Source organism: Chamaea fasciata, unplaced genomic scaffold (assembly GCF_029207755.1).
Source record: "Chamaea fasciata isolate MVZ Bird 193981 ecotype frontalis unplaced genomic scaffold, bChaFas1.0.hap1 SCAF_9, whole genome shotgun sequence".
NCBI classification, from domain to species: Eukaryota; Metazoa; Chordata; class Aves; order Passeriformes; family Sylviidae; genus Chamaea; species Chamaea fasciata.
This window is the reverse complement of record NW_027094094.1, coordinates 808,228-831,924: the sequence shown is the minus strand read 5'-3', so window position 1 is coordinate 831,924 and position 23,697 is coordinate 808,228. Positions and strand designations below refer to the sequence as shown.

General features: G+C 53.1%; 1 protein-coding gene across 2 annotated transcripts; it reads left to right on the top strand.

Moving 5' to 3' along the window:
* The first annotated feature begins 119 nt into the window (after window positions 1-119).
* On the top strand, window positions 120-22,553 carry PPP2R2D (protein phosphatase 2 regulatory subunit Bdelta). 2 transcript variants are annotated; one of them, XM_066190693.1, is made up of 10 exons: window positions 120-244; window positions 463-555; window positions 10,611-10,708; window positions 12,816-12,981; window positions 13,993-14,105; window positions 16,716-16,893; window positions 17,974-18,138; window positions 19,424-19,593; window positions 19,667-19,758; window positions 20,594-22,553. In XM_066190693.1, the coding sequence occupies exons 1-10, from the start codon at window positions 238-240 to the stop codon at window positions 20,871-20,873; spliced, it is 1,362 nt and encodes a 453-aa protein (XP_066046790.1). In that variant the 5' UTR covers window positions 120-237; the 3' UTR covers window positions 20,874-22,553. The 2 variants fall into 2 exon arrangements, with proteins under 2 accessions (XP_066046790.1, XP_066046789.1); XM_066190692.1 differs by having other exon boundaries at window positions 460-555.
* The last annotated feature ends 1,144 nt before the right edge of the window (window positions 22,554-23,697 follow it).

Below are 23,697 nucleotides of genomic sequence, written 5' to 3'. Positions count from 1 at the left end.
TCGTCAGGCTGACGGTCCCGCCGCCCCGCGGGCACGGAGCCGGGCCGGCCTCGGGCCGGGCTCGCCGCCCCGCTCGCCGCCCGGCCCGCCCTCCCTGAGGGGAGCCGGCGGTGACGTCACGGCCGGGCCGCCCGGCAATGGGCGCCATTTTGAAACCGCGAACCCTCCCGCGGCTCCGGGCGGCTCCGTCCCGCTCCCGGCCCCGCTCCCGGCCCCGCGCCCGCGGCTCCCCCCGCCATGGCAGGTCTGTGTCCGCGCTCCGCGCTCGCCTCCGCCTTCGCGCCGGGATGGGCCGCGCTCGGCTCCGTGCGGCCGCGGGAGCCGGGCGCAGGCCGGGCCGCGCCGGGCGGCACCGGCGGGTGATGCGGGAGCGCGGCGGCCGCGAGGGCTCCGGGCCGGGGTGGGCGCGGGGTGTGCCCCCTCTCCCTCCCTCTCTCACCGCCCTTTCTCCCTCCGCAGTAGTGGCGAGAGCTGGAGGCGACGGCGGCGGCAGCAACGAGGTGCAGTGGTGCTTCTTGCAGGTGAAGGGGGCGATCGACGAGGACGTGGCGGAAGGTGAGGGGAGCCCCGGCACGCCGAGCCCGCCCGGGCGGCCGCGGGGCAGCGCCGCAGCATCGCCGGCCGTGCCCGGGGGTGTGGGCCATGACTAAGCGAGCTCCCACCCGGAGAGCATCGCACACCAGTCACGGCGCCTTCCTCCAGGTCTTTCGTGCGAATCCCAGAATCCCCAGATGGCTGGGGCTGGAGGGGACCTCTGGAGATGATCCAGTGCAGGCCCGTGCCCGGCCAGGGTCACCTGCAGCAGGTGACACGGGAACGTGTCCAGGAGGGTTTGGAATGTCTCTGGAGAGGGAGAGCCCAGCCCCTCCCTGGGCAGCTGTCCCGGGGCTTTGCCCCTCCATGGAGAGAAGTTCTCTCTCCTGTCGGGCTGGAACTTGCTGTGGTTCAGTCTGTGGCCATTGCTCCTTGTCCCGGCTCTGGCCCCGTCCTCCGCCAACCCTTGGGGGGATCTGTGTGCCTTGATGGGATCCCTCCGAGCCTTCCCTCCTGCAGCCTGGCCAGGCCCGGCTCCCACAGGCTCTGCTCATCCCAGGGATGCTCCAGCCCCAAAGTGACCTCTGTGGCCTCCGCTGGACCCTCTCTGGGGCTCCTTGACTTCCCTGTCCTGAGGAGCCCAGAACTGGGCTGAGGATAACTGTCTCCAGTTCTGGGCTTGGGCTAAAAGGTAACAACAGCGATACCATAGAGGGAGAGGAAAAAAAGAACCACCAGTGGAGTCTGTCAGGCTTGTCAAGTTTCGCTCTGACGCACAGGGAGTGCAGCTCTGTCATTTGTGCTGCATTGAAAAGTGCAGTTTAAAGGGTTCCTGCAGCTGGGGAGAGATTTGATTCCCACTTGTTAACGTTTGGGAGCTATAAATAGGGATATTAAGCAGGGGAAAAGGGCACACCTTCACATTTCTCTGAAACTTTCCAAGCACTTCATGGTTTGGACAGAGTAGAAAACAAGAGATGTTTTAGCTGGGAAAAGTGTTTTCTGTAGTGTGCAGAGCCTGGGTGCAGTTTTGCTTGCCTCTGATGAGAAAGTTCTTTTTTTTGCCCCTAAATTTCCCTGAATGTGTTCTGACTGTCCGGGCTGGCAGCACTCCTCTGCAGAGTGTGAATTGACTTGCAGGGCCGTGTGTGCTCAGCTTGGCTTTGGGATTTTATTGTTGTTACTGGATGCAGTAAATATTTGTCCTTGCTGCCTGCTACGGGGAAATGGTGCTGACAGTGTTTTCGTTTTCGTGCCACTTGTTTGGCATTCCACTTAAAATAATGGCCATGGGAGGGATAGACTGGGAACTGCTGGAGAAACTGGACTCACTCAGTTGTTTTCTTCCTTTTCCTCCCCTCTGTGTATTTTGTAGCTTGCTCTGAAGTTCCCAGGAATCTTGTAGGAATGTGTATAAAGCAGCTTTTATGTTTTTTAAATGGCTCTTTTTTCTCAGATGTGTCACCTGTGTGACTAAAAGCCAGTTCTCCATGAGTGAAGGGTGTAGTCCTGGGGCCACCTTGTCCCAGATAACTCCTGAGCAGTGGCTTTGCCCAGAGCAGGAGAGCTGCAGGGATCATTCAGCACCTGCATTTGCAAAACTACCACTAAACTTTGATTTTCCTCTGGGAACACCAGAACTATTTACAGGCTTTGTGACTTTTTGGATTTTATTTTGATTTGTGGCCTTCACCCTTCTGTTGCATTTTGCCTTGAAATTGGAATTAATTACAAAACCCACACTATTTATTTGTTACTAATTGCCCAGATTTAATTCCCTAGTAAGAGTACAGATAGATGCTGGATTTTCTGCCTCAGTTAGTGACACACTTACCCATTAGCATATTTTAAATCCCCTCTTACCAAACTGCACATCTAAACCTGCTTGATGGACAACTGTTGCCCTGAAATAGCCTTCAAGTTGCACAGAAATTTTAGTGACGGTGCAGACTTGCTGCTGCTGTCAGTTTTTGGTCAATTCTGTGAAAAATGAGCTCTCTAGAGGAAGAGGACACAGTGAAGCTGCTGCCCGGCCTGTTCCATGCAGAGTGTTTTGCTGGGTTTTCTGAGTGGTTTGTTCAGGAGTTGAAGCTGCTCAGCCAGGCAACTTTAGCAGAACATCCTTTCTTTAACAGTGCAGCTCTGGCATTCATTTTACATCCCATAGTTGTTCCTCAGGTGTCTGGCTCAACACAAACAGTGGGCCAAGTGTCTGTATGGGGCTGGCAGCTGGGTTTTCCTGACTGGGGCATTAATAGAGCAAATCTCTGTCCCCCCTTTGTCTTGTCGTGCCTTGGCTCTCCTCAGTGACTAATCCCTGCCCTGTGTCAGGGAAGAGAAGGGCACTGTTCAGCCTGCCCAGTCCTCACACACCAGGGGGATCCAGCACTTAAACAGGGATCCTGTAAAGGCTTGGACGTGCCTTTTCTACAAGGGAAAAGTTTAGCTGCGTTCAGGGGAGAGAGCTGCAGGGTAAAACAGAGTGAAAGGTTGATATTGGGGATGGCAACAATCATCATTTGAAGACAAAGCTAATTAAAGGTTGTGGTGTAATGTTGTCGTTAGTGTTAACCACGAGACTCCACAACTTGCACTGATTGCCCATGGAACCTGGAATTCTTGGGTTGCTTCTTTTTGTAAAAGGCCCTTCTAAATCGAGAATAACCAGAGACTTTATCCCTTCCGTGATTTCAGTGTTGAATTGGTTTTGCACGTTCAAAATTGTCCTGTTTTGGGAGGCGCTTTATTTGGGGGGCGCAAGTAAAATGTCAATCTGTTGATTCAGTAATAAATAATACTACAGAAATGCCCAAATTCCTGTGAGCCAGATGTTCTGCATCTAATCCACGACCACTCTTGGATGCAGTTTTGTGTCTCCTGTTAATGATCCAACAAATAAACTTTTTTTTTTTTTTTTTTTAAATTCTCCAGCCAGTGGCTGGTTATTGGCTGCCTTTGTTGCCATCACTTTCTCCTTCTGCCTTTGCTGTGTGTTAGCTGCTGGATCAGACACGCCAGACACAAGGGGCAAAGACAACCACAATCTAATAAAAACAGATTAGCCTGTGATCCTGAGTGCAGCTACAGGTGATTTAGAAATGTTGTTTAGAAATTGTCTTTACAGATCAGTGGTTTAAGGTGTTCTCATGTGTGGTTCAGGAATTCACTTGGCCCGTTCTCCTGTTCTTACAGGAAGTTCTGGCATGATTCTGGGCTTTTAAAAAAGCCCTCTTGCAGCAGAGGTGCAGCTCTGTGATGTCTGGTTCAGTTGCATGAAGGGAGTTGCAGAATTGGTTGTAAACTTTACTCATGTCTTTTTTCTGTCAGAACTGGAAAACAGGGGGCTGGTGGCTGCAGAGCCACGTGCTGTTTGCTGGCACTGGTTCTGCCTGGAGGTGACACCTGCTGCAGAGGGGCAGCAGGTGGGCTCTGAGCTGCCTTTGGGATGGGCTTGTCCTTCAGAGCCAGAGCTTTGCCATGGGCAGGGCCTCGGAGGCCTCCCTGGAACCTCAGGGTTACCCAGGGCACCTGTGCCTGCCCTGGACCCCTGGACCAGCCTGGGACAGGGCAGGTGTCCCTGGGACAATGGGAGGTGTCCCTGGGGCAGGGGGAGATGTCCCTGCCATGGCAGGGTGACACTGGATGGGCTTTAAGGTCCCTTCCAACCCAAGCCAGGCTGGGATTCTATCATGTTTTGATGAAATATGAAGCTTTGGTCAGATGTAACTTACGGATGGTGAAGAGTTTGACAAAGCAGTGAGTGTCAATTGCAGAGCTGGAAGTGGGAATGCAGAACGAAGCAATTGGAGTAGTGGGAACACAGGAATTATTCTGGAATTATGTCAGGAATTAGTGCAAGTGTTCCTGTGTGAGCAGTGGGAGCCACTGGATCTGTCCCTGCAGAATGGCAGGCTGGTGCAGAGGGAAAAGCCTGATGAAAAATGACAAAACCCACTAATTTTTTAAAGGATGGGAAGGTGCAAAAGCTTCAACTGAAAGAAAAATTTGATTTTCTTATCATGTTAAGACTTTTGTGAACTCTTGATAGAAGTACACCCAAAACCATCACAATGAGCTACTTAGAAAAAACTAACAATAGCATGAATTAATTAAATATACTTCTGGCAGGAGAAAGCTGATTGGAATTAGTCTTCCAAAGGTTGAAAAATAATTCTGAGGGAGTAGATTTGCACAGGGAATTTGGGATTATGTCACAAGTGTGAGAAGCAGCCTCCATCATTTCCCATGGCTTTAGGGAGGGCAGGGCAGGCTCTGCAGGCAGGGGAGGAGCACGTCTGTGGGACTGAGCTCTGGCTGTACTGCTCTCACTCTCCTTGCCCTGGCACATGCAGGCAGCTCTGGGCACCCCAGACTCGGAGGGCACGGCTTTTTTGGGATGTCATCCAGAGGGCTTCAGTGTCGAGTCACAGCCTGGCTCCATTGACCAGAAAACACAAACTGAGCTGGTTGGGGGAATGGCCCTCAGTGCGTGCCACGAGCTGGGCCCTGGGATGTGTGCCATCCCTGGGCGGTGCCTGGGGAAGGGGGGTACCTGGGGCTGCTCTGTGCCCCCCCAGTGCTGCTGTGTGCTCAGAGTGTTCGGTGGTGTTTGCTGAGAGTCTGGGCAAAACGACTGCGCTTTGGCTTGTTCTCCTGATTTCTGGTACATCTCCCTCCTGTGTGAACTCTTCCGAGAAAGCCTGAAAGTGGCAGTGTGAAAACGGAGCATACAAGGAGGCATGTTCTGCAGACCGGGTGGTTTGGGTGGGTTGGGGGTGTGTGTGTATTGTCAGGTGCTTATGGGCAGCTGTAGTTTGCCTCCTGTCTCAGCGCAGTTGTGATTTCTGTCAGCTGGTAGCAAACAGCAGTTCAGGAGCCCTGGCAGCAGGAGCAGGGGGTCCCTCCCCACTGCACGGTGACCTTCTCTCCCCTGGCTGTCCTGGGGGCAGCCCTCCTCCACCTGGGGGCACGTCAGGCCGTGGGCAGGGAGCAGGGACGGGCTGGGTGCTGCAGGCAGACTCCTGCCCTGCCTGGGGTGGCAGCACTGCCTGCCCAGCACGAGGCTGGGGAGGGGTCTGTGGGAGCAGGGTGCTGCCTGCAGTGCTCCCTGCAGCCTTCCCAGCCTGAGAGCAGCCTGACTTTGTCCCTCTGCTCCCTCTGCCCTGCCCACACCCTGCCAGGGCAGCTGCACATCCCTGGGAATGTTGGGGAAGTGCAATTCTGCAAATCACTGACAATAGTTCTGTGCCTGGCACTTGTCAAGCTCCAACAGGATTTGGGGTTTTAAACGTTTTTTCTGTGATTTGCTCTTTAGCAGGTGCTGGTCTCTAAATTGCTTCATTTTCTTTGCTAATCTCTTCCCTCTAAAGGGGCTCTCTGGTTTGGTTTTTTTTTTCCCTGATCTTATTTGCTCCTGTTCTATTTTTTTTTTGAGGAGTGTTTCCTGAGCTGCTCTGAAGCCATGGTTCCTTGCTGTTTTCAGTGCCCACGTGTGTCACCTGTGCTCCCTCAGAACGGGCTGTTGTCCCTGTGTGCTGCACAGAGACCTGTGTTCCCTCTGATGTGGTGTCACACAGCTCAGCACAGCGTTCAGGGAGACCCCAGTGGCTGCTCTCTGAGTTCATTTAGGAGCACACAGCCTGCTCTGATCCCTCCTGCACACTCTGCTGGCTTCCCCTTCTCTGTGGGGGACCACAGTGCCTCCCACAGCTCTGTCCAGCCTCAGGATAACTCCAGCTTTGTAGGATAACAGTGCTGGAGGGACAGGTGTGTCACCTTTGAGCTCGATCACGGCCTCAGGAATGTTCACACTGGCCTGAGACATGCCACCCATCTGCCTGCAGGCCCATGCAGCCGTTTCCCCTCAAAGCAGCAGCCTGCAGATGTGTCCTGGGGCCTTCATCAGCTCCTGTGGGTCCCAGGATGGGTCATGGAAAGTGGGGCTGTGCATTCAGAGTCCTCCACAGGAGCCAGGAGTGCAGGCAGCCATTGCTCAGGCTGTGTGCTCAAGTGGTACTTTGTCCATCACATACTTGGAGAAGTGTGGGTTAAAATGCCCTGGAAGCTGGAGCAGCCCCTTTTTAGGTGCTGTTAGAGAGCTGGGAGTGTTTGGTTCCTTTTCACTTCTTGTCTGAGGAGTGTGTTTGTGGCAAAAGGCTCTGAGCAGCTCAGGGGGATGAGAGGCACTGGTGCTGACCATGTTAGTGTTGGTCCTCCTTCTGTCCTGGGTGAGCCATCAGGTAATTCCATGTTTTCAGGTTTGGGGTTTAACCAGGGCAGCAGTGCCCAGCCAGCTGAGAGAGGAAAAGTTCACAGGAGCTAATTTTAGGCACCTGATGTAGATGTTGTGGATCTCTTTGCCCTCTCCATTACCTCAGCCGAGATACCGGTGTCAGAAACACCCGGGGTGAATCCTGGGGGGATGAAGTTGGTTTGCAGGTACAAGCTTGCTGTCATCTCCAAATCCTAACAAAAGCTGCTCTCTGCCACCCAGGCCCCCTTCCCTCCCAGCAGAGCTTCCCAGGAAGCTCTGGGGGCTGTGAACTGCCCAGAACTGTGGCAGTTGTTGTCTGTAGGGAGGTTCACACTCAGCAGAGGTGGTGTAAGGCTCAGAGCACTCAGAGTGAGCTTGGACACCTCTGTCAGGGCTCACAGGGCTGGGCTCCACCACAGCACTCTAGAGTGGATATTTGTGGCCTCTGGTGTGCTGGGATGGTGTTTCCTACCCATGGCAGTGATCATGCTCTGAAATTTGGGGTACTACAGAATCCCCGTGGAGTTGCCAGCAATCCTTGTAACACAGCAGCTGTGAAAACAGCTCAGAGTTTCTCCCCTGGATGCAGTGTCACCATTTGGAACTCATTTCCACAAGTGAGGCTAAACATGAATTTTTCATGTCTGGAAAGAAGTATTGCCAGCCTTGTGTGTTAGTGTGAGGTGCCAGGGGTTGCTGCCCTCCCTGGTCCCAGGAGCAGGATTTCCATGGCTGCAGAGCAGGTCCCAGCCCCACAGGAGCAGAAGTGAGGGACAGCTGCACAAATCTGTGTCTTTAAAAGGCAATACCTGAGAGGGGGGCCTTGGGGTGCTGTCCATGAGCAAATCCCACACTGCTTTGGCTTTTCCCACATTCCATGGCGGGTTACCCTGCTGGCATGGAGAGGAGGCTGGAAGTAAGGCAGGGGGTAAGACTGGTGCTTGCACATCTAAGCTGCAGTTAGGACATCTAATAAAAAGCTTAGAAATCCCAGAGTTAATGCAGTGATGAAGAACCTGCAGAGGTTGGCTTTGTTCTTTCCTAAAAGTTTGAAGCTGACTTGGAAGTGAAGAGCAAATGTAGGTGGGTGAAGTGTTGAGCAGAACAGGGATGGTTTGGAATTCATTCTGTGCTTTACTTGGAGTCTTGGAATATTTTTATTTTTTTTTATTTTACCTGCTTTGAGATGGTAGAGTGCTGAGGATAGTGGGTGGAATGATTTGGGGGCTTGATCTTCTTCAATTAAATATGCCTGTAGGGAAAACTTGATAATTCCTACATTTATGGATAAAACAAGTACAGTGCTATTAAAACAGGTGATTGCTCATATTCCAAATTTTGCAACTTAGAAAATATTTGAAGGAAGCTTCTCTATTTTTGTCCTGCTGTGCCCCCCCTGTTCCCTAGAGCATGTTGGTGACAGACTATTTCAGTGCACGTTCTTTCCCATCCTCTCCCTGCACTCCTTGTTTCAGGCCACGGAATTTGGGGGGTGTCTGTGTTTTGGTGTGTTTCCACCCAGGAGTCTGTTTGTCTGGATGGCCCTGCTGGCCAATAATGGCTGTGGCAGCAGCTGCTCCGGGCATTTTTAGGAAACAGAAATGATGCACAGATTATTTTGAGCAAATAATTGTGTGAGTACACGAGTAGAAAATGGGAGAAGCTAATGATAACTTTTTCCCTGTGTAAAACAAGATGGAAAAGTAGCTTTTGTCACTTGAAAAGAATTGTGTGTGTTAAGGAGGCATTTATTCCTGCTGTAGTTCCTGAGTCTCCAAGGGTAAAAGGGATCCTTGCTAGAAGGGATTGCAGGTGGTGGTAGTGGAATATTAGTTTTGCTACTAATAAACTTTCATACCTCCAGGACTGCTTCATATCTGAGTGCTGAAAATGTCATCAAATTCTCATTGAAGTCACTTCCCTGATTTCTTACCCTCTCAGTTTGTGTCTTTTTCTTTCATTTGCTGCTTTTCCAGGGTGTCTTCTAAAATCCCTGTGTGTAATTAATATTAGCTGATAATTGACTGGTGATTCCCTTTAAAGAAAGGTGACTGTAAAACTGGATGTGTCCAAAAGCTGGTTAATAATGTGATATTGAAGGCTGGAATAAATCTGTAGAAAGATGATATTTACTCATTTGTTTAGTTGTTCTAAACAATATTTTTTTTTAATCCAAGAAGATAAATCATTATCTCTGCATACCAGGGAAAAACTTTCAAGGGCATCATTGCTAAAAGGTGAAAAATGAATTTATATTGAGAGAAAACTGGTTAGGGTTTCTGATCACCTTCCTGATGAGAGTGGGGCATTATTGAAAGGAATTTCAAAGGTAGCCCATCAAAATCAATAGTGGAAAGGAGTTTCCAGGGAGTCTCCAATTGCACACTCTGGAACTAATTGATACCATACACTTCAAACCTCAGAATTTTGCTGTCTGCATCATAAATGCAATATTTGATCTGAGCAGGCCCAGCAGGAGCAGTGTTTGCTGAGTGCTTTGTTGGGTTTGTTACCATCTGCCCCAGCCCCGGGACAGACATCTCCAGCCCCTTATCTCACCTGCCCTTGGCTGGGCTCTTCAGTGGCAATTATTTCTTTATTCCACCTCCCAGGGGGGCTGGGGCTGCCCTGGGGATGAGCACACGCCTCTCTCTGGGTCCTCAAGGCTTTTCCTTTGCTCTCCTGCTTCCTGAAGCTTCTGCAGCTTCAGGAACCTCAGCTTGGAGAGTTTGGGTTCTATTTCCTCCTTTGGCCAAGGGGAGCTGCCTATTCCAGGCTCCTGAAGGAACTCCCCGAGTGCTTGGCTTGGGAAAGGCTGGGGTGCCTGAGCCTCACCTGGATCAGGACACCCTGGGAACAGCTCCTAGCAGGATGCACACACTGGGCTGGGATCCCTGGGGAGCCCAGGGCAGGGATATCCCATGGATATTGCAGTGTCACTGCCCACACCTGGGGGAGCCCGGGGCAGGGAGATCCCCATGGATATTGCAGTGTCACTGCCCACACCTGGGGGAGCCCGGGGCAGGGATATCCCATGGATATTGCAGTGTCACTGCCCACACCTGGGGGAGCCCAGGGCAGGGAGATCCCATGGATATTGCAGTGTCACTGCCCACACCTGGGGGAGCCCGGGGCAGGGATATCCCATGGATATTGCAGTGTCACTGCCCACACCTGGGGGAGCCCGGGGCAGGGATATCCCATGGATATTGCAGTGTCACTGCCCACACCTGGGGGAGCCCGGGGCAGGGATATCCCATGGATATTGCAGTGTCACTGCCCACACCTGGGGGAGCCCGGGGCAGGGAGATCCCCATGGATATTGCAGTGTCACTGCCCACACCTGGAGGAGCCCGGGGCAGGGAGATCCCATGGATATTGCAGTGTCACTGCCCACACCTGGGGGAGCCCGGGGCAGGGAGATCCCATGGATATTGCAGTGTCACTGCCCACACCTGGGGGAGCCCAGGGCAGGGAGATCCCCATGGATATTGCCCACAGGCAGCACACACACCTTGGGAAGCCCAGGGCAGGGAGATTCCCAGACACTGCAGCATTCCTGCCCACAGGCAGCACACACACCTCAGGTTCCTAATCCAGTGTGCCTCTGGTGACTAAAGGCCTGCACTGAGGAATGAGTAAGTGTTTTAGCTTGTCAGTAACAGTGTGTCAGGCTTTGAAGCATGGCTGCATTTGGGGATGTAAATGGAGAGTTGGTCATTGCATTAATACCAGTTGTATTGCTTTTTTTATGCTCAAGTCTTGGAACTCCTTGATTTGCTTTCCACATTACAGTGCTGGTTTATTTCTGTTCTCTTTGCAGCTGATATAATTTCAACAGTTGAATTTAATTACACTGGTGATCTTCTTGCAACAGGAGACAAAGGTGGCAGAGTGGTTATATTTCAAAGGGAACAAGAGGTCAGTGACTCAAAAAACAAAAGTGTTGTTACGACGCTGTTCTTGTGTTGCACAGTCTCACTTCATCTCTTCATGCCCTGAGGTTTAAATGAAGAGTTCTCTCAGAAAACCCCAGGTTAGCCAAGTTTCTAAATATCTGCCCTGTGCTGTACTTGGTAAGTTGGTCTGCTGAGGGTTCCCCTCCTTCCTTCCAAAAAAAAAAGTCCCCAAAATCCAGCTAAGCTCTTTATATGTACCTGGTGTCATACCTCAGTGTCACTTTGCAGAATTTGGACTTTTCCTTGAATTTTTCCACTGGGTCAGGCTGATCTGAGATAAATCACAATGCTTTGGGAGAGAATGTAAAAGAAGTTCAGGAAATGAGCTGCAAGGACTACAGGATAAGGTGGTTAAAATTTGTCTGAGGATTTAAAACCAGTGGGAACAGCCACTTCTCCAGAAGCACTTGAGTGTTTCCTGTCAGCAGGGTGGGAGCACTGTCCCTCCTGCACTTCACAGCTCCTCTTCATGGAGTTCAGCTGTGTGACAGGTCTGAAATGTTCCTGTGTGTTCATCCTGAGCCACATCCCTGAGCTGCACTGGGGATGGGAAATGTGCACCAAGTGCTGAAAAGTGATTGTCACGTCTGGGAGGAATCTGGGATTGTGTTCTTTAAAAAGTCAGGGTTCCACATGGCAGTTCTTACCAAAGTGTCTGCTCATCCTGTCCTTTGAGGAGCTGAGGGGAATCTGAGGGTTTGAGCATTCTCCTGGGTCAGAAATACCAGAATTGCTCATGGAATTTGAATTCAGCCTGTCTGTACGTGAGTATCACAGATCTCCAGATGCTGTGGGGTTTCTCCAGCAGAGCCCTCTGCTCTCCCTGTGGGGCTCAGATGATGCTGCGTTAATGGACAGCTGGGCAGTACTGTGCATTTCTGTCCCCCAGGTCCCTGCTGTTGTGGGAGACTGTGGAGGTGCCAGCAGGGCTCAAATGTTACCTGGCTGCACCCACAGCTCCACACTCACCCAGCACTGACTCACAGTGCCCAGACACTGAACCAAGGCTGACATAGGGGCAGGAGTGCCTCAGCAGCATCCTGAACTTCTCAGGACCTCAGGCTTCCCTGACATGCAGGGGGACTGTTATGGGTTGGCTCTCAGTTGTTCCTAAGGGAAAACCCACCTGTCACAGCACATCCTCAAAGGATGGGGGAAAACAAACCCCAGCTCAGACTGTGCACACAGGAATATTCAGCTGTCTCCTTGGGAACACATGGGAACTCAGGGAAGAGTTGGGACTGAGGGACGTTTCTTTTGTCGTGTGCAAAAGTGCAGGAAAGAATCTAAAATAAGTGTATAATATTGGAGCTTTAAAATAATAACCATATTTATTACCCAGTTTGGGTTTAAGACAAGGTTAACTAGGTCACTGATGGTTCAGGGTGGTTATAGAGTTCCCCAAACACCTGGATTTGGGAAGGCACCCTGGAATGCCCTGGGCTCACAGGACTTCACTTGCAAGCAGCAAATCCTCCAAGCAGATGTGTGAGTAGAGAGGGAAAGCAGCAGGGCCAGGGCAGCTCACTCTGAGTGCAGGGAACTTCTGAGTGGGCTCAGGGGAGAGGAGCCTGCCCAAAGTTCTTACAGGTCAGTGATGTGTGGGGAGTCAAATCCTGTAAAGTCTGAGGGTAAACTGAGATGTGGAAACTCCACAGCCACGAGACACTGCAGGGCAAACTCACCCCTGGGGCTGTTCTGCACCACAAACCACGGACACCAGCTGACTTGGAAGGCCTGATAACAGACTGCCTCAGATCTGATAATGCAGATCTGGGGAACCTTGGGACTTTGCTCTGCGTTCCTTGCTCCCACACCCACCACAGGAGGATGGCAGAGCCTGAAGGGTGCACAGATATTGGCACATAAAGCTGCATTTCTAAAGAGGAAAGCTGTGTGCACTGTACTGATGCTAAACTGGCTACAGTATCACAGACTGAAGAGTCACAATTCAGGAGCTGTTGTAAATGCTGATGTTGTGGTTGACAATTTCTAGTGACTGATTTGTGTGGGCCATTTCTGAGGGGCACAGTGACATCAGCCTCAAGGAATGCTCTTTTTTCTTGCAGACTAAAAGCCGTCCTCTCTCTCGGGGTGAATACAATGTTTACAGTACCTTCCAGAGTCACGAGCCTGAGTTTGACTACTTGAAAAGTCTAGAAATTGAGGAAAAAATTAATAAAATTAGGTGGTTACCACAACAGAATGCTGCTCACTTCCTGCTGTCTACAAATGGTAAGGGCCAAAGAACTTTGTCATTGGAATATTGTCTCACCTGTCATACACTTGGGGCTTTTGTCTGACGTGTTTTGGCGTTGGTTTAATGTCTTCTCTAATTACATGCAAAATATGTTTTGGTTGTAATGTTGGCTGTGTGAATATTTGGTCTCTTTAGTTTTGGTGCATCATGGAGTATCTGTAAATGAAATTGTAGAACTGGGGATGTGGGTTAGTGGGGACAGTTAGACTCATGTCTTAAAGGTATTTTCCAACCTAAACTATTCTGTGGAAAAAGCTTGCTCCTATTATCAGAGGAATGTGTTATTCCTAACAGTTTGGATCACTTTGTGAGGTCGTGGTGAAATTCTGAAAGCAGGAATGACTTCTGTCTGCTGGCCTGTGCAATTAAAATCATTTCTTCTGATAGAAGTCTTAAATAAAATAAAGCATTCTTTAAACCGTGTCATCTGAAATGCTCTGCAGGAGTCTGGGGAGGAGAGGTTTGGCTGCAGTTAGCCAAGGATCTCCCCTCTGGGTGACACAAGTGTGCACTCACTGGCTGTACTTGGAACACTTCCCTGGTAACCCCTGGAAGAGCATTTGGAACCCCAGACAGAGGGGCAGATCCTGATCTCTGCCTTGACTGGCTCTGAGCACAGACCTGGGACAAAGCTGGGTTCCCTCAGGACAGTCAGTGTAAGGAGTTGGTGTGTTTGTTGGGGTTGGGCCCTAGCAGTGCTCTGCTAATACAATCATCCAGGGCTCGGTGGGAATCTGGGTAATTGTGTGTGAAACTCCCCCCAGGCAGTGGCATTTGGGTGAGTGGGAGGCACAGGGAGCTCACTGCTCAGGCACAGATTGGGATCTTCTTCAAACTGCACCTCACGTTGTGGGTAAAGAACTCCTCAGGATGCTTCTGCTGCCAGCAGTGGAAACACAGACAGGTCCACTCTGCTGAGCCCATATTTAGTGATTTGGTTTTGTCCTCAATTCATTCTCAAGCATGTGGATTTTTTTTGGTTTTAGATAAAACTATTAAACTATGGAAAATAAGCGAAAGGGACAAACGGGCCGAGGGTTATAATCTAAAGGATGAAGATGGAAGACTCAGGGAGCCTTTCCGAGTCACAGAACTGCGGGTACGTCTCTGCTCTTTGACCTCCTGGATCTCTCTGTCTGTGCCACCAACCTGAAACGTGCCAATCAAATGTGGAGTTGGGGTCAGGGTCGCTGGAAACTTCCAGAAAAAAATGGAGACGCTTCATTTTTTTATATAAAAAAACTATTTTAAAAAAAGTTCCTCTGGAAAACTTGAGGGAAACTTTCATCATTATAATACTACATTTCTAAGAGGATGACTGGAAAATTGGAATGGGATATTCTGTGGCTGGATACAGGTGTGTTTGTTAGAGCAAATTCCAAGCATTAGCTGACCTGGAGGTACCTTCCTGTGTTAAAATGCTCGGGGTTTGGAGAGGCAGAGTGTGCCAGGAGCTTTGGGGCTCTGTTGGCAGATTTTGTTACAGAAACACTGTGCCCACGTTCATGGGGATGTGGCCTTGGAGGGAAAGCAGCATTTTGCACAGAGACCATGGCATTTCCAAGTCCCATTCCTGATCTTTTCCATTAGTGCTCCTGTGCAGTCACAGCCAGGCTGGGACCACTCTGAGATAGGACGGTGGCTGATAAAAAGTAATGGATTAATTGTAGTCATTCGTTGGATGTAAACAGGCTGGGAGATACAAAGCAGGTAGGGAGCTCTGGGATGGATCAGTCCTTGTTCAAGAAGACAAATTATCTTAGGCACCCTGAGCTCAGCTGGCTGTGGGAGCAGGACATCCAGGTGTGCCTAAATTCCTGCTGATTGTTCATGAACAAATTGGGAATTTTCTTGGAGACTGTTCTTGCCAGTTTCCCGAGCACCCCTCTGAGGTCTGGGGACAGTTTTAGGGGCTTGTTTCTAAAACCTTTGGGTGCCATTGCAGACACAGCCCACGTGCTGTTGGGTGAGGCCCCGAGGGCTGCCTTTGCCTGGGAGGTTTCCTGTTGGCAGTGTTCGAAGTCAGCATCCACATGCTCCCAGTATTTTTCGCACTCAGTGGATTTCAGAGGTGTTTAGTCACCAAATCAATACAGAACTCTGTGCAGGGCCATTAATTAATTGCATTAAACAAGCTGTGGGGTTCAGGGCTCCGTGCTGGCGCCAGTTCTGTTTAAGGTCTTTATTGATGATGTGGCTGAGGAGATGGAGGGCAGCCTCTGAGCTGACAGAGGATGGAAGGTGAGTGGCATGTGCAGGAGCGCAGGAAGCTCGGCAGGGGAAACTGCACAGGCTGGATGAGCCAGGGCAGGGGTAGAGTCCCTGTCCCTGGAGGGGTTTCGGGGGACGGGGGATAGTGGTGGCCTCAGCAGTGCCAGGGGAATGGATTCAATCCAGAGGGGCTTTGCTAAGGCACTGACTGTGCTGGGTGATGTGTGGGGCCAGCACTGACTGCGCTGGGTGATGTGTGGGGCCAGCAGTGACTGTGCTGGGTGATGTGTGGGGTCAGCAGTGACCCTGCGCTGGGTGATGTGTGGGGCCAGCAGTGACTGTGCTGGGTGATGTGTGGGGCCAGCAGTGACTGTGCTGGGTGATGTGTGGGGCCAGCACTGACTGTGCTGGGTGATGTGTGGGGTCAGCAGTGACTGCGCTGGGTGATGTGTGGGGCCAGCAGTGACTGTGCTGGGTGATGTGTGGGGTCAGCACTGACTGTGCTGGGTGATGTGTGGGGCCAGCACTGACTGTGCTGGGTGATGTGTGGGGTCAGCAGTGACTGCGCTGGGTGATGTGTGGGGCCAGCAGTGACTGTGCTGGGTGATGTGTGGGGTCAGCACTGACTGTGCTGGGTGATGTGTGGGGCCAGCAGTGACTGCACTGGGTGATGTGTGGGGCCAGCAGTGACCCTGTGCTGGGTGATGTGTGGGGCCAGCACTGACTGTGCTGGGTGATGTGTGGGGCCAGCACTGACTGTGCTGGGTGATGTGTGGGGCCAGCACTGACTGTGCTGGGTGATGTGTGGGGCCAGCACTGACTGTGCTGGGTGATGTGTGGGGTCAGCACCGACTGTGCTGGGTGATGTGTGGGGCCAGCAGTGCCCTGTGCTGGGTGATGTGTGTGTGTGGGGTGATGTGTGTGTGGGCCCAGCAGTGCCCGTGCAGGTTGATGTGTGTGTGTGGGGTGATGTGTGTGTGTGGGGTGATGTGTGTGTGTGGGGTGATGTGTGTGTGTGGGGTGATGTGTGTGTGGGATGATGAGTGTGTGGGCCCAGCAGTGCCCGTGCAGGGTGATGTGTGTGTGCGGGGTGATGTGTGTGCGGGGTGATGTGTGTGTGCAGGGTGATGTGTGTGTGCGGGGTGATGTGTGTGTGCGGGGTGATGTGTGTGTGCGGGGTGATGTGTGTGTGTGGGGTGATGTGTGTGTGCGGGGTGATGTGTGTGTGCGGGGTGATGTGTGTGTGGGGCCAGCAGTGCCCGTGCAGGGTGATGTGTGTGTGCGGGGTGATGTGTGTGTGTGGGGTGATGTGTGTGTGGGGTGATGTGTGTGTGCAGGGTGATGTGTGTGTGCGGGGTGATGTGTGTGTGTGGGGTGATGTGTGTGTGGGGCCAGCAGTGCCCGTGCAGGGTGATGTGTGTGTGTGGGGTGATGTGTGTGTGTGGGTGATGTGTGTGTGGGGCCAGCAGTGCCCGTGCCCACGCCGTGCCCCGTGCAGGTGCCCACGCTGAAGCCCATGGACCTGATGGTGGAGGCCAGCCCGCGGCGGACGTTCGCCAACGCGCACACCTACCACATCAACTCCATCTCCGTCAACAGCGACTACGCCACGTACCTGTCTGCTGACGACCTGCGCATCAACCTCTGGCACCTGGAGGTCACCAACAGGAGCTTCAGTATCCTTTGGTGCCCTCTGCACGGGAGAGTCGCTGTAATGCTGCTAATCAGAGTGGGTGGTTAAGGCAGGGGTTAGAGAGGGTTCTGGAGTCTGGAGGTGGAATGCAGCGAAAGGCTTTGGGATGCTCAGTCATTCCTGAGGGCGAGCGTGCCTCCAGTGGGAAACCGTCAGTAGAAACACCAGAGAGGGTTTGACTCCCAAGGAGAGATTGAGGGGTTGTTGGAGCATCCCTGACTTGGGGAGTTCAATCAGCTTCAGTAAGAATTGCGGGATATGAACGGTAGATCCTTTGTTACTGTGGATACTTCTTTCAAAGTTTGTGGTCTCTTAACCAAGTGACGTTTCTCTTGAAACCAAATCTCAATGTTTTTTCGTGTCAAATGATACCATGAACTGCAGAAGTAATTTTCAGATCTTTTTGCAAACCTGTGCGACTAAAACTGACCATGTTTTACATTGACAAATCTGCGGTAAAGTAGGAGTTGCAGGAGTACTGATGACTAAATAGGTCATTTTCCAAAGTTTTAGTTCAGGTTTTCCAAAGCTTTAGGTGAAGAGGTGAGGTTTATTTGCTGTGCAGTAGGAAGCATTAAGAAGGAGGCTTGAGGAGACTTGCTGGACTTTGACTCTTGTGAGATGATCTTTCACTCCAGGAGTCTGAAATTGCCCAGCATCTGTGGATTTGGGATGGAGAAAGCTGGAGAGGCACTTTTTAAAAGAGCATGGAATGACAGGCCAAAGGGGAATGGCTTCCCACTGCCAGAGGGAAGGGCTAGATGGGATTTTGAGCAGCAGTTGTTCCCTGGCAGGGTGGGCAGGCCCTGGATCCCTGGCAGTACCCAAGGCCAGGCTGGACACTGGGGCTTGGAGCAGCCTGGTCCCTTCCACCCCAGCCCATTGTGGGATTCTGTGACTTGTCAAATCAGAGTTCTGCAGGCTCTGCCCCACTCTGGCACCTTGCAGGGTGCAAAGGAAGCTCCTGCCCCAGTTTCCTTCCTGGCATTTTTGAGCTCTGTCACTGGTGAGCTGCCGGAGGGGCTCGGGTGTGACGCGTTGCAGCCTTGACCAGCTGTGGCAGACATCGTGGACATCAAACCAGCCAACATGGAGGAGCTGACAGAGGTGATCACAGCGGCCGAGTTCCACCCCCACCACTGCAACGTCTTCGTCTACAGCAGCAGCAAGGGCACCATCCGCCTGTGCGACATGCGCTCCTCGGCGCTGTGCGACCAGCACTCCAAGTGTGAGTGCCCTGCCCTCCTTCCTGCCATCCATCCATCCGTCCGTCCATCCATCCATCCATCCATGGATCCATCCATCCCTCCTTGCTGCCCCCCAGCCGTGCTGCTCTGGGCGTGGGGGTCCCCATCTCCCTGGGGGTGACAGGGCCGCAGTGCTGGGCACGTCTCAGCTGTCCTGTTGTAGGCCAGCAGCGAGCACAGGTGCGGCAGGAGGCACCACCTGGCCACTCCTGTTTGCCCACGTTTGCCTCATAAACGGATGGGAACGAGGGCTGTGGGCACAGTGAGACCTGTCTGCTGGGTGCCTCTCAGGTATCTGCTCACCCAGTGCCGGTTCAGAGCAGCTGCTAGGACAGGATGGATCCTTAGGAATAGGCCCTGGAAGTTCCCAGGGGTGCAGGGTGGCTGCTCCTTGGGCTGCTGAGCCACCAAAGCACGAGCAGGGGACGGGTGAGGAGAGCAAGCTTTGCAGTGAGGATCCTGCCTGGCCCTGCACACAGCCACGTGTTCTGTTCTGCTGGCAGAGCTGTGCCCCAGCAGTGTGCCCGGCCCTGGGGGTGCCTCCCACACTGACACTTGAGCTTCCTGCAGGGCACACAGGCCTTGCCTGGAGCCAGGAGGAAATGCCTGTGCAATGGGAAGTGACCAGTGCTAGGCCACCCCACTGATCTGGCGCAGTGTTGCACTAAATCACTTAAAAGCATTTTATTTTCAACTGCTTGTGACTGAATCACATCCTGCTCATCAAAATGAGCGAGATCTGGGTAGCCCGGGTCAGCAATCTCTGATTCCAGAGGTTGGCTTGTGGGTTTAAACAACACAGGTTGATCTGCTCTCTAAGATCACACAAGCCGTGTTGCAGATGCAGCTGCTCACATTTCAGTGGTTTGTTTAGCACAGCTGTGGTTCAGGGCTAAAGAGCAGTACATGGTGCAGTGGTGTCCTCGTGTTTGGGTCGCTGCTGTTCCCCCGTGCTCCTGCTCTGGGTGATGTGCAGATCAGGTGTGATGGTTTCAGTACTGCTGCTGTTGGCTGCCCGGGATCCCCAAGACCTGTGAGCTGTGGTTTGCTGGTGCTGTGCTCCAGTTGAATGTTGGAGGTGGACACCTGGCAGTCTGGTGACCTAGAACACCACAGTGCTAAAAGAGAGATTATTCCTGACAAGTCTAACAGCAACTTTCTTCAAAGATAAACTAGTCACTGATTTAAAGTTTTCCAGTACTGAAAGCATTGGAAGCCCTAAGAGCTGGCGTTGGTTTCACGTGGAACTGTGTGTTCTCTCTGCAGTTTTTGAGGAACCTGAAGATCCTAGCAGCAGATCATTTTTTTCAGAAATAATATCCTCGATATCTGATGTGAAATTCAGCCACAGCGGGCGCTACATGATGACAAGGGACTACCTGTCAGTCAAGGTGTGGGACCTCAACATGGAGAACAGGCCCGTGGAGACCTACCAGGTACAGCACCGCGGTGTCCCCCGGTGTCCCCCACGTCCCCGTGGCCGTGTCCAACGCGTGTCCCTGTCCCCAGGTGCACGAGTACCTGCGCAGCAAGCTGTGCTCCCTCTACGAGAACGACTGCATCTTCGACAAGTTCGAGTGCTGCTGGAACGGCTCCGACAGGTGAGCCCGGGGGCTGGGGGCTCACTGGGACAGGGCTCCCCTGCACCCACAGCGCTGCCGGGGCTGCTCCTGCCCCCGTGCACAGGTGACACCCCACTGCAGAGCTGCCCCAGCACAGGAGCGGCCTGGAGCTGCTGGAGCCGGGCCAGAGGAGGCGCCAGCATGGTCAGAGGGATGGGGCAGCTCTGCTGGGGGAAAGGCTGGGAGAGCTGGGGGTGTTCGCCTGGGGAGGAGAGGCTCCAGCGTGGCCTGAGTGTGGCCTCACAGTACCTGAAGGAGCCAACAGGAAACTGGAGAGACAATTTACAAGGGCTGGAGGGACAGGACACAGGGAATGGCTTCCCACTGCCAGAGGGCGGGGCTGGCTGGGATCACAGGCAGGAATTGTTCCCTAGCAGGGTGGGCAGGCCCTGGCACAGGTGCCCAGAGCAGCTGGGGCTGCCCCTGGATCCCTGGCAGTGCCCAAGGCCAGGTTGGACATTGGGCTTAGAGCAGCCTGGGACAGTGGGAGGTGTCCCTGCCATGGCAGGGGTGGCCCTGGGTGGGATCTGAGGTCCCTTCCCACCCAGACCAGTCAGTGACTTCTGTTGACAAGGGACAAAGGGATAGAGGAGCACCAGGAAAACCTGCTTTGCTGACACACAGATGAGCAAAGTGAACCTGCAGCTGAGCGCCAGTGGCAGGAGGGGACACCTGCTAGGGGAGAAGTGGTGCACTGGCAGCAGGGCTGAGTCCAGACGGGTGGACAGGAGAGGAATGGAATGCCAGTCAGGCGTAAGAGAGAGCAGAGGGTGGATTTCATTTCTCCCAAACGCCTTCCTTTCCCTCGCACCAGTACAATCATGACGGGATCCTACAACAACTTCTTCCGGACGTTTGAGCGGGAGTCGCACCGGGACGTGACGCTGGAGGCGTCGCGGGAGAGCAGCAAGCCCCGCGCCGTCCTAAAGCCGCGCAAGGTCTGCACCAGCGGCAAGAGGAAGAAGGACGAGATCACCGTCGACAGTCTGGACTTCAACAAGAAGATTCTGCACACGGCGTGGCACCCCATGGAGAACATCATCGCCGTGGCTGCCACCAATAACTTGTATTTATTCCAGGAGAAGGGTAACTAAGGATGGCTGCCCGCGGACACGGTCTGGGCCCGCCTAGTTCAGCTCAGTTGTTTATCTGTAACAGAAGGCCTTGTTGTCCCATCCGTGAGGAACGTTGATGCACTTACTTCCCTTGAGCTGTGGGAGAGCAGCTGGCCTGGCGTTGAGTTCCTGGCGTGGTTCTGCCTGGGCGGGGCGGGAGCGTCCGCGCGCCTCTCGGGGAGGCAGGACTGGAGGACGGTGCTCAATGAGGCCAACGCTCAAAACAAATGTATTTATTGATGTCTGAGCCTTCCTTTCCAGTTTATAGACCAAAAAAATTTAACACCTGAGAAGAAAAAGTTGTCATAAAAGTGTAATTTCTCTCTCTCTCTCTCTTGCTCTCTCTGCTGTAATATTTGGGCCTTTCAGAACATTTCTCGTGCTTGATGCCTGTACATTCCTCCCCGGGCCCGGGGCCAGCTCTGACCTCGGAGCACTGCAGGCCTTGAGGTGGGGTCTAGGCAGGTGTCCATGGCTATTTACTCACCAACTGTACCTATAACCACACCTTCTGGTGGAAACCACTTAATAAATAACAGCCTATCAAACGTGTTCGTAGAGCTGGAGGGATGTATTCAGTCTTCTTTCTGTATTGCATGTCCTGAGCTGGTGCAGAACAGTTCTGGTGGCACCTCTGACAGGCTTTGCCCCGAAACACCGAGTTTTTGGCAGACTAATACGAACTTCTTTGTGTAGTATTTCAGATCCTAAATTTAGACTTTCCATGGCATTGTCATAGAGTTGGAGTTGCACTGGATTTGTTGTCAAAGGCTCTGTGTGTGCCAAGTAGGAGATGGAAAGGGTCCTCGAAACATCCACAGCCTTAACCAAGTGTCGGCCTTGCACGGAGGGAACCAAAACATCGACACCCTCTCTGCTCTGAGGATAAGAACGCATCTCAGCCTCAGCCAGAGACAGACCTGACGTGCATTATGGTTTTTAACCTTTTTAGTATTTGTCACGAAGGGAATAGTTTATTTTAAGTCTTTGGCGTAGTATCTTGTATTTCCCACTGCAGTTCCAGAGCCAGCCCGGGCTGTGCTGCAGCATGGCCGGGCTGGGCTGCCCAGGGAGGGCCAGGCCGGGCCCAGGCTGCCAGGACAGCAGCTGCTGGAGCTCTCTTGCTCACTTGTTTTAAGCCTTAGGTACTGTTTTTCTTTGTTTCTCTGTTTGTTTTGGTTTTTTTTTTTCTTCCAAAGAGGCCTAAATCACATCCCCTTCCCCCGGATGAGCCCGGGGCCAAAAGGGCACATCCAGCAGCCCTCGCAGCCAGAGGCTGCACTCTGCCAGGTGCCTGCAGCCTGGGAACTCCTTCCCAGAGCCCCAGGCTTTCCCCCAGCAAGTCCCAAGCGTGGTTACACTCCGTTTTCCCTGGAACAGGAGCGTGTTCCAGCCCCAAGAGCAAACCGTGGCCGTCCCGCCCCTGCCGGTGCCGCCCCCCGAGCCCCTGGGTCCCAGGAAGGTGGGAAGGACAAAGCCCGAGGTTCTCCAGGAAAGGTTCGGCCGCTCCTGTCCTGTTGGTTGTGACACTTTGGAGATGTGGAACCGGGGGGTCGCCGATCCCACCGCGTTCCCAGCGCCCGCTCGAGCCGATCCGTGGGGTTGTACATAATTGTTCAGTTCTTTTGACCAAAAAGTTTAATAAATTTTAAATGTTTACCTGGCCGTGCTCCCTGCGTTTTGACACCGTTTCCTTCCGTGGGGGCGGGAATTGGGATGGGCCAGCCCCGGGGGCTGATCCCAGCTGGGATGGGTGGGGTGGCCAGGGCTGCTGCCCCTGCTCCGCATCCTCCTGTGGAGCTGGTTGTTCAGCGAATGCAAATGGAATTTCAGCGAAAAGGCCACGATGGAGTCTCCTATAGCCCGGTTTGCTCGTACCACTTTCAATTAGCTTTTGGCTGTCCTCATGGAATCTTCATCCTTTTATCTAAAACCCGGTTTTAAAGCCAGGTTTGATAAAACTGCTGCCTAGTGAAAGGTTGTGCCTCCCAGGGCAAGGGCTGGAAGTGGATGGGGCGGGACTGGGGGGGCTTTAAGGTCCTTGTGGGATTGTGTCTCTGCCCGTGGCTTTGGGCTCCCACCCGGGGCAGGGCCGGGACCTGATCCTGCCGTGAAACGGGAACTGAGCAACGAGAGCCGGGAAGGGTCCAGGGTCCCCGAGCCCTCCCGGTGCCGGGCAGGAGCGGCGCTGCCCCAGGGCTGGGGCAGGAGGATCCGCTGCGGGACAAGGGCAGGGGAAAAGGGACACTGAGGTTTAACCCCTTCCCTCCCCCAGCCAAAGCCCAGAGGTTTGCTCGGCGGTGACCTGCTGCTCCCGGCCCCACAGGAAATGGAACCAGCACTGGGGGGTTCCGATCCCACCTTTGCTTTGGCTCCAGCCTCAGGGGAGAGGTGTGGATTGGAGATGAGGAGAAATTCCTTCCTGGAAAGGGCTCCCAGCCCTGGCCCAGGTGCCCAGGGCATCCCTGGAGGATCTCCCAACCCCATGGATGTGGCAGCTGGGGACAAGGGCAGCGTGGCCTGGGCAGTGCTGGGGATGGCTGGACTCCATGGCCTGACAGGGCTTTTCCAGCCCCAACAATTCCGTGGTTTCCAGCTCCTCGGGAGCATCACACACCCCTCTGTGTGTGTGTGTGTGTGTGTGCAGGGCACCCAGGGCCTGCCCAGGGTTGTTCGATGCTGTTTCCATGGAAACTTCTCCATTCCGTGTCAGCAAGTGACCGGAGGGAAAGGGGCAGGTGGAGGCCAAGAGCCTCAGCCCGTCAGCCACTACTGGAGAAAAAGCAACGAGGAAACTCTGAGG

What these genes read in the sequence shown, in the direction of transcription:
- PPP2R2D (XM_066190692.1), top strand. An exon ending in TATTTCAAAGGGAACAAGAG is followed by an intron (nt 10,709 to 12,815) that starts GTCAGTGACTCA and finishes TTTTTCTTGCAG; the next exon opens with ACTAAAAGCCGTCCTCTCTC. An exon ending in GGCCCGTGGAGACCTACCAG is followed by an intron (nt 19,594 to 19,666) that starts GTACAGCACCGC and finishes CCCTGTCCCCAG; the next exon opens with GTGCACGAGTACCTGCGCAG.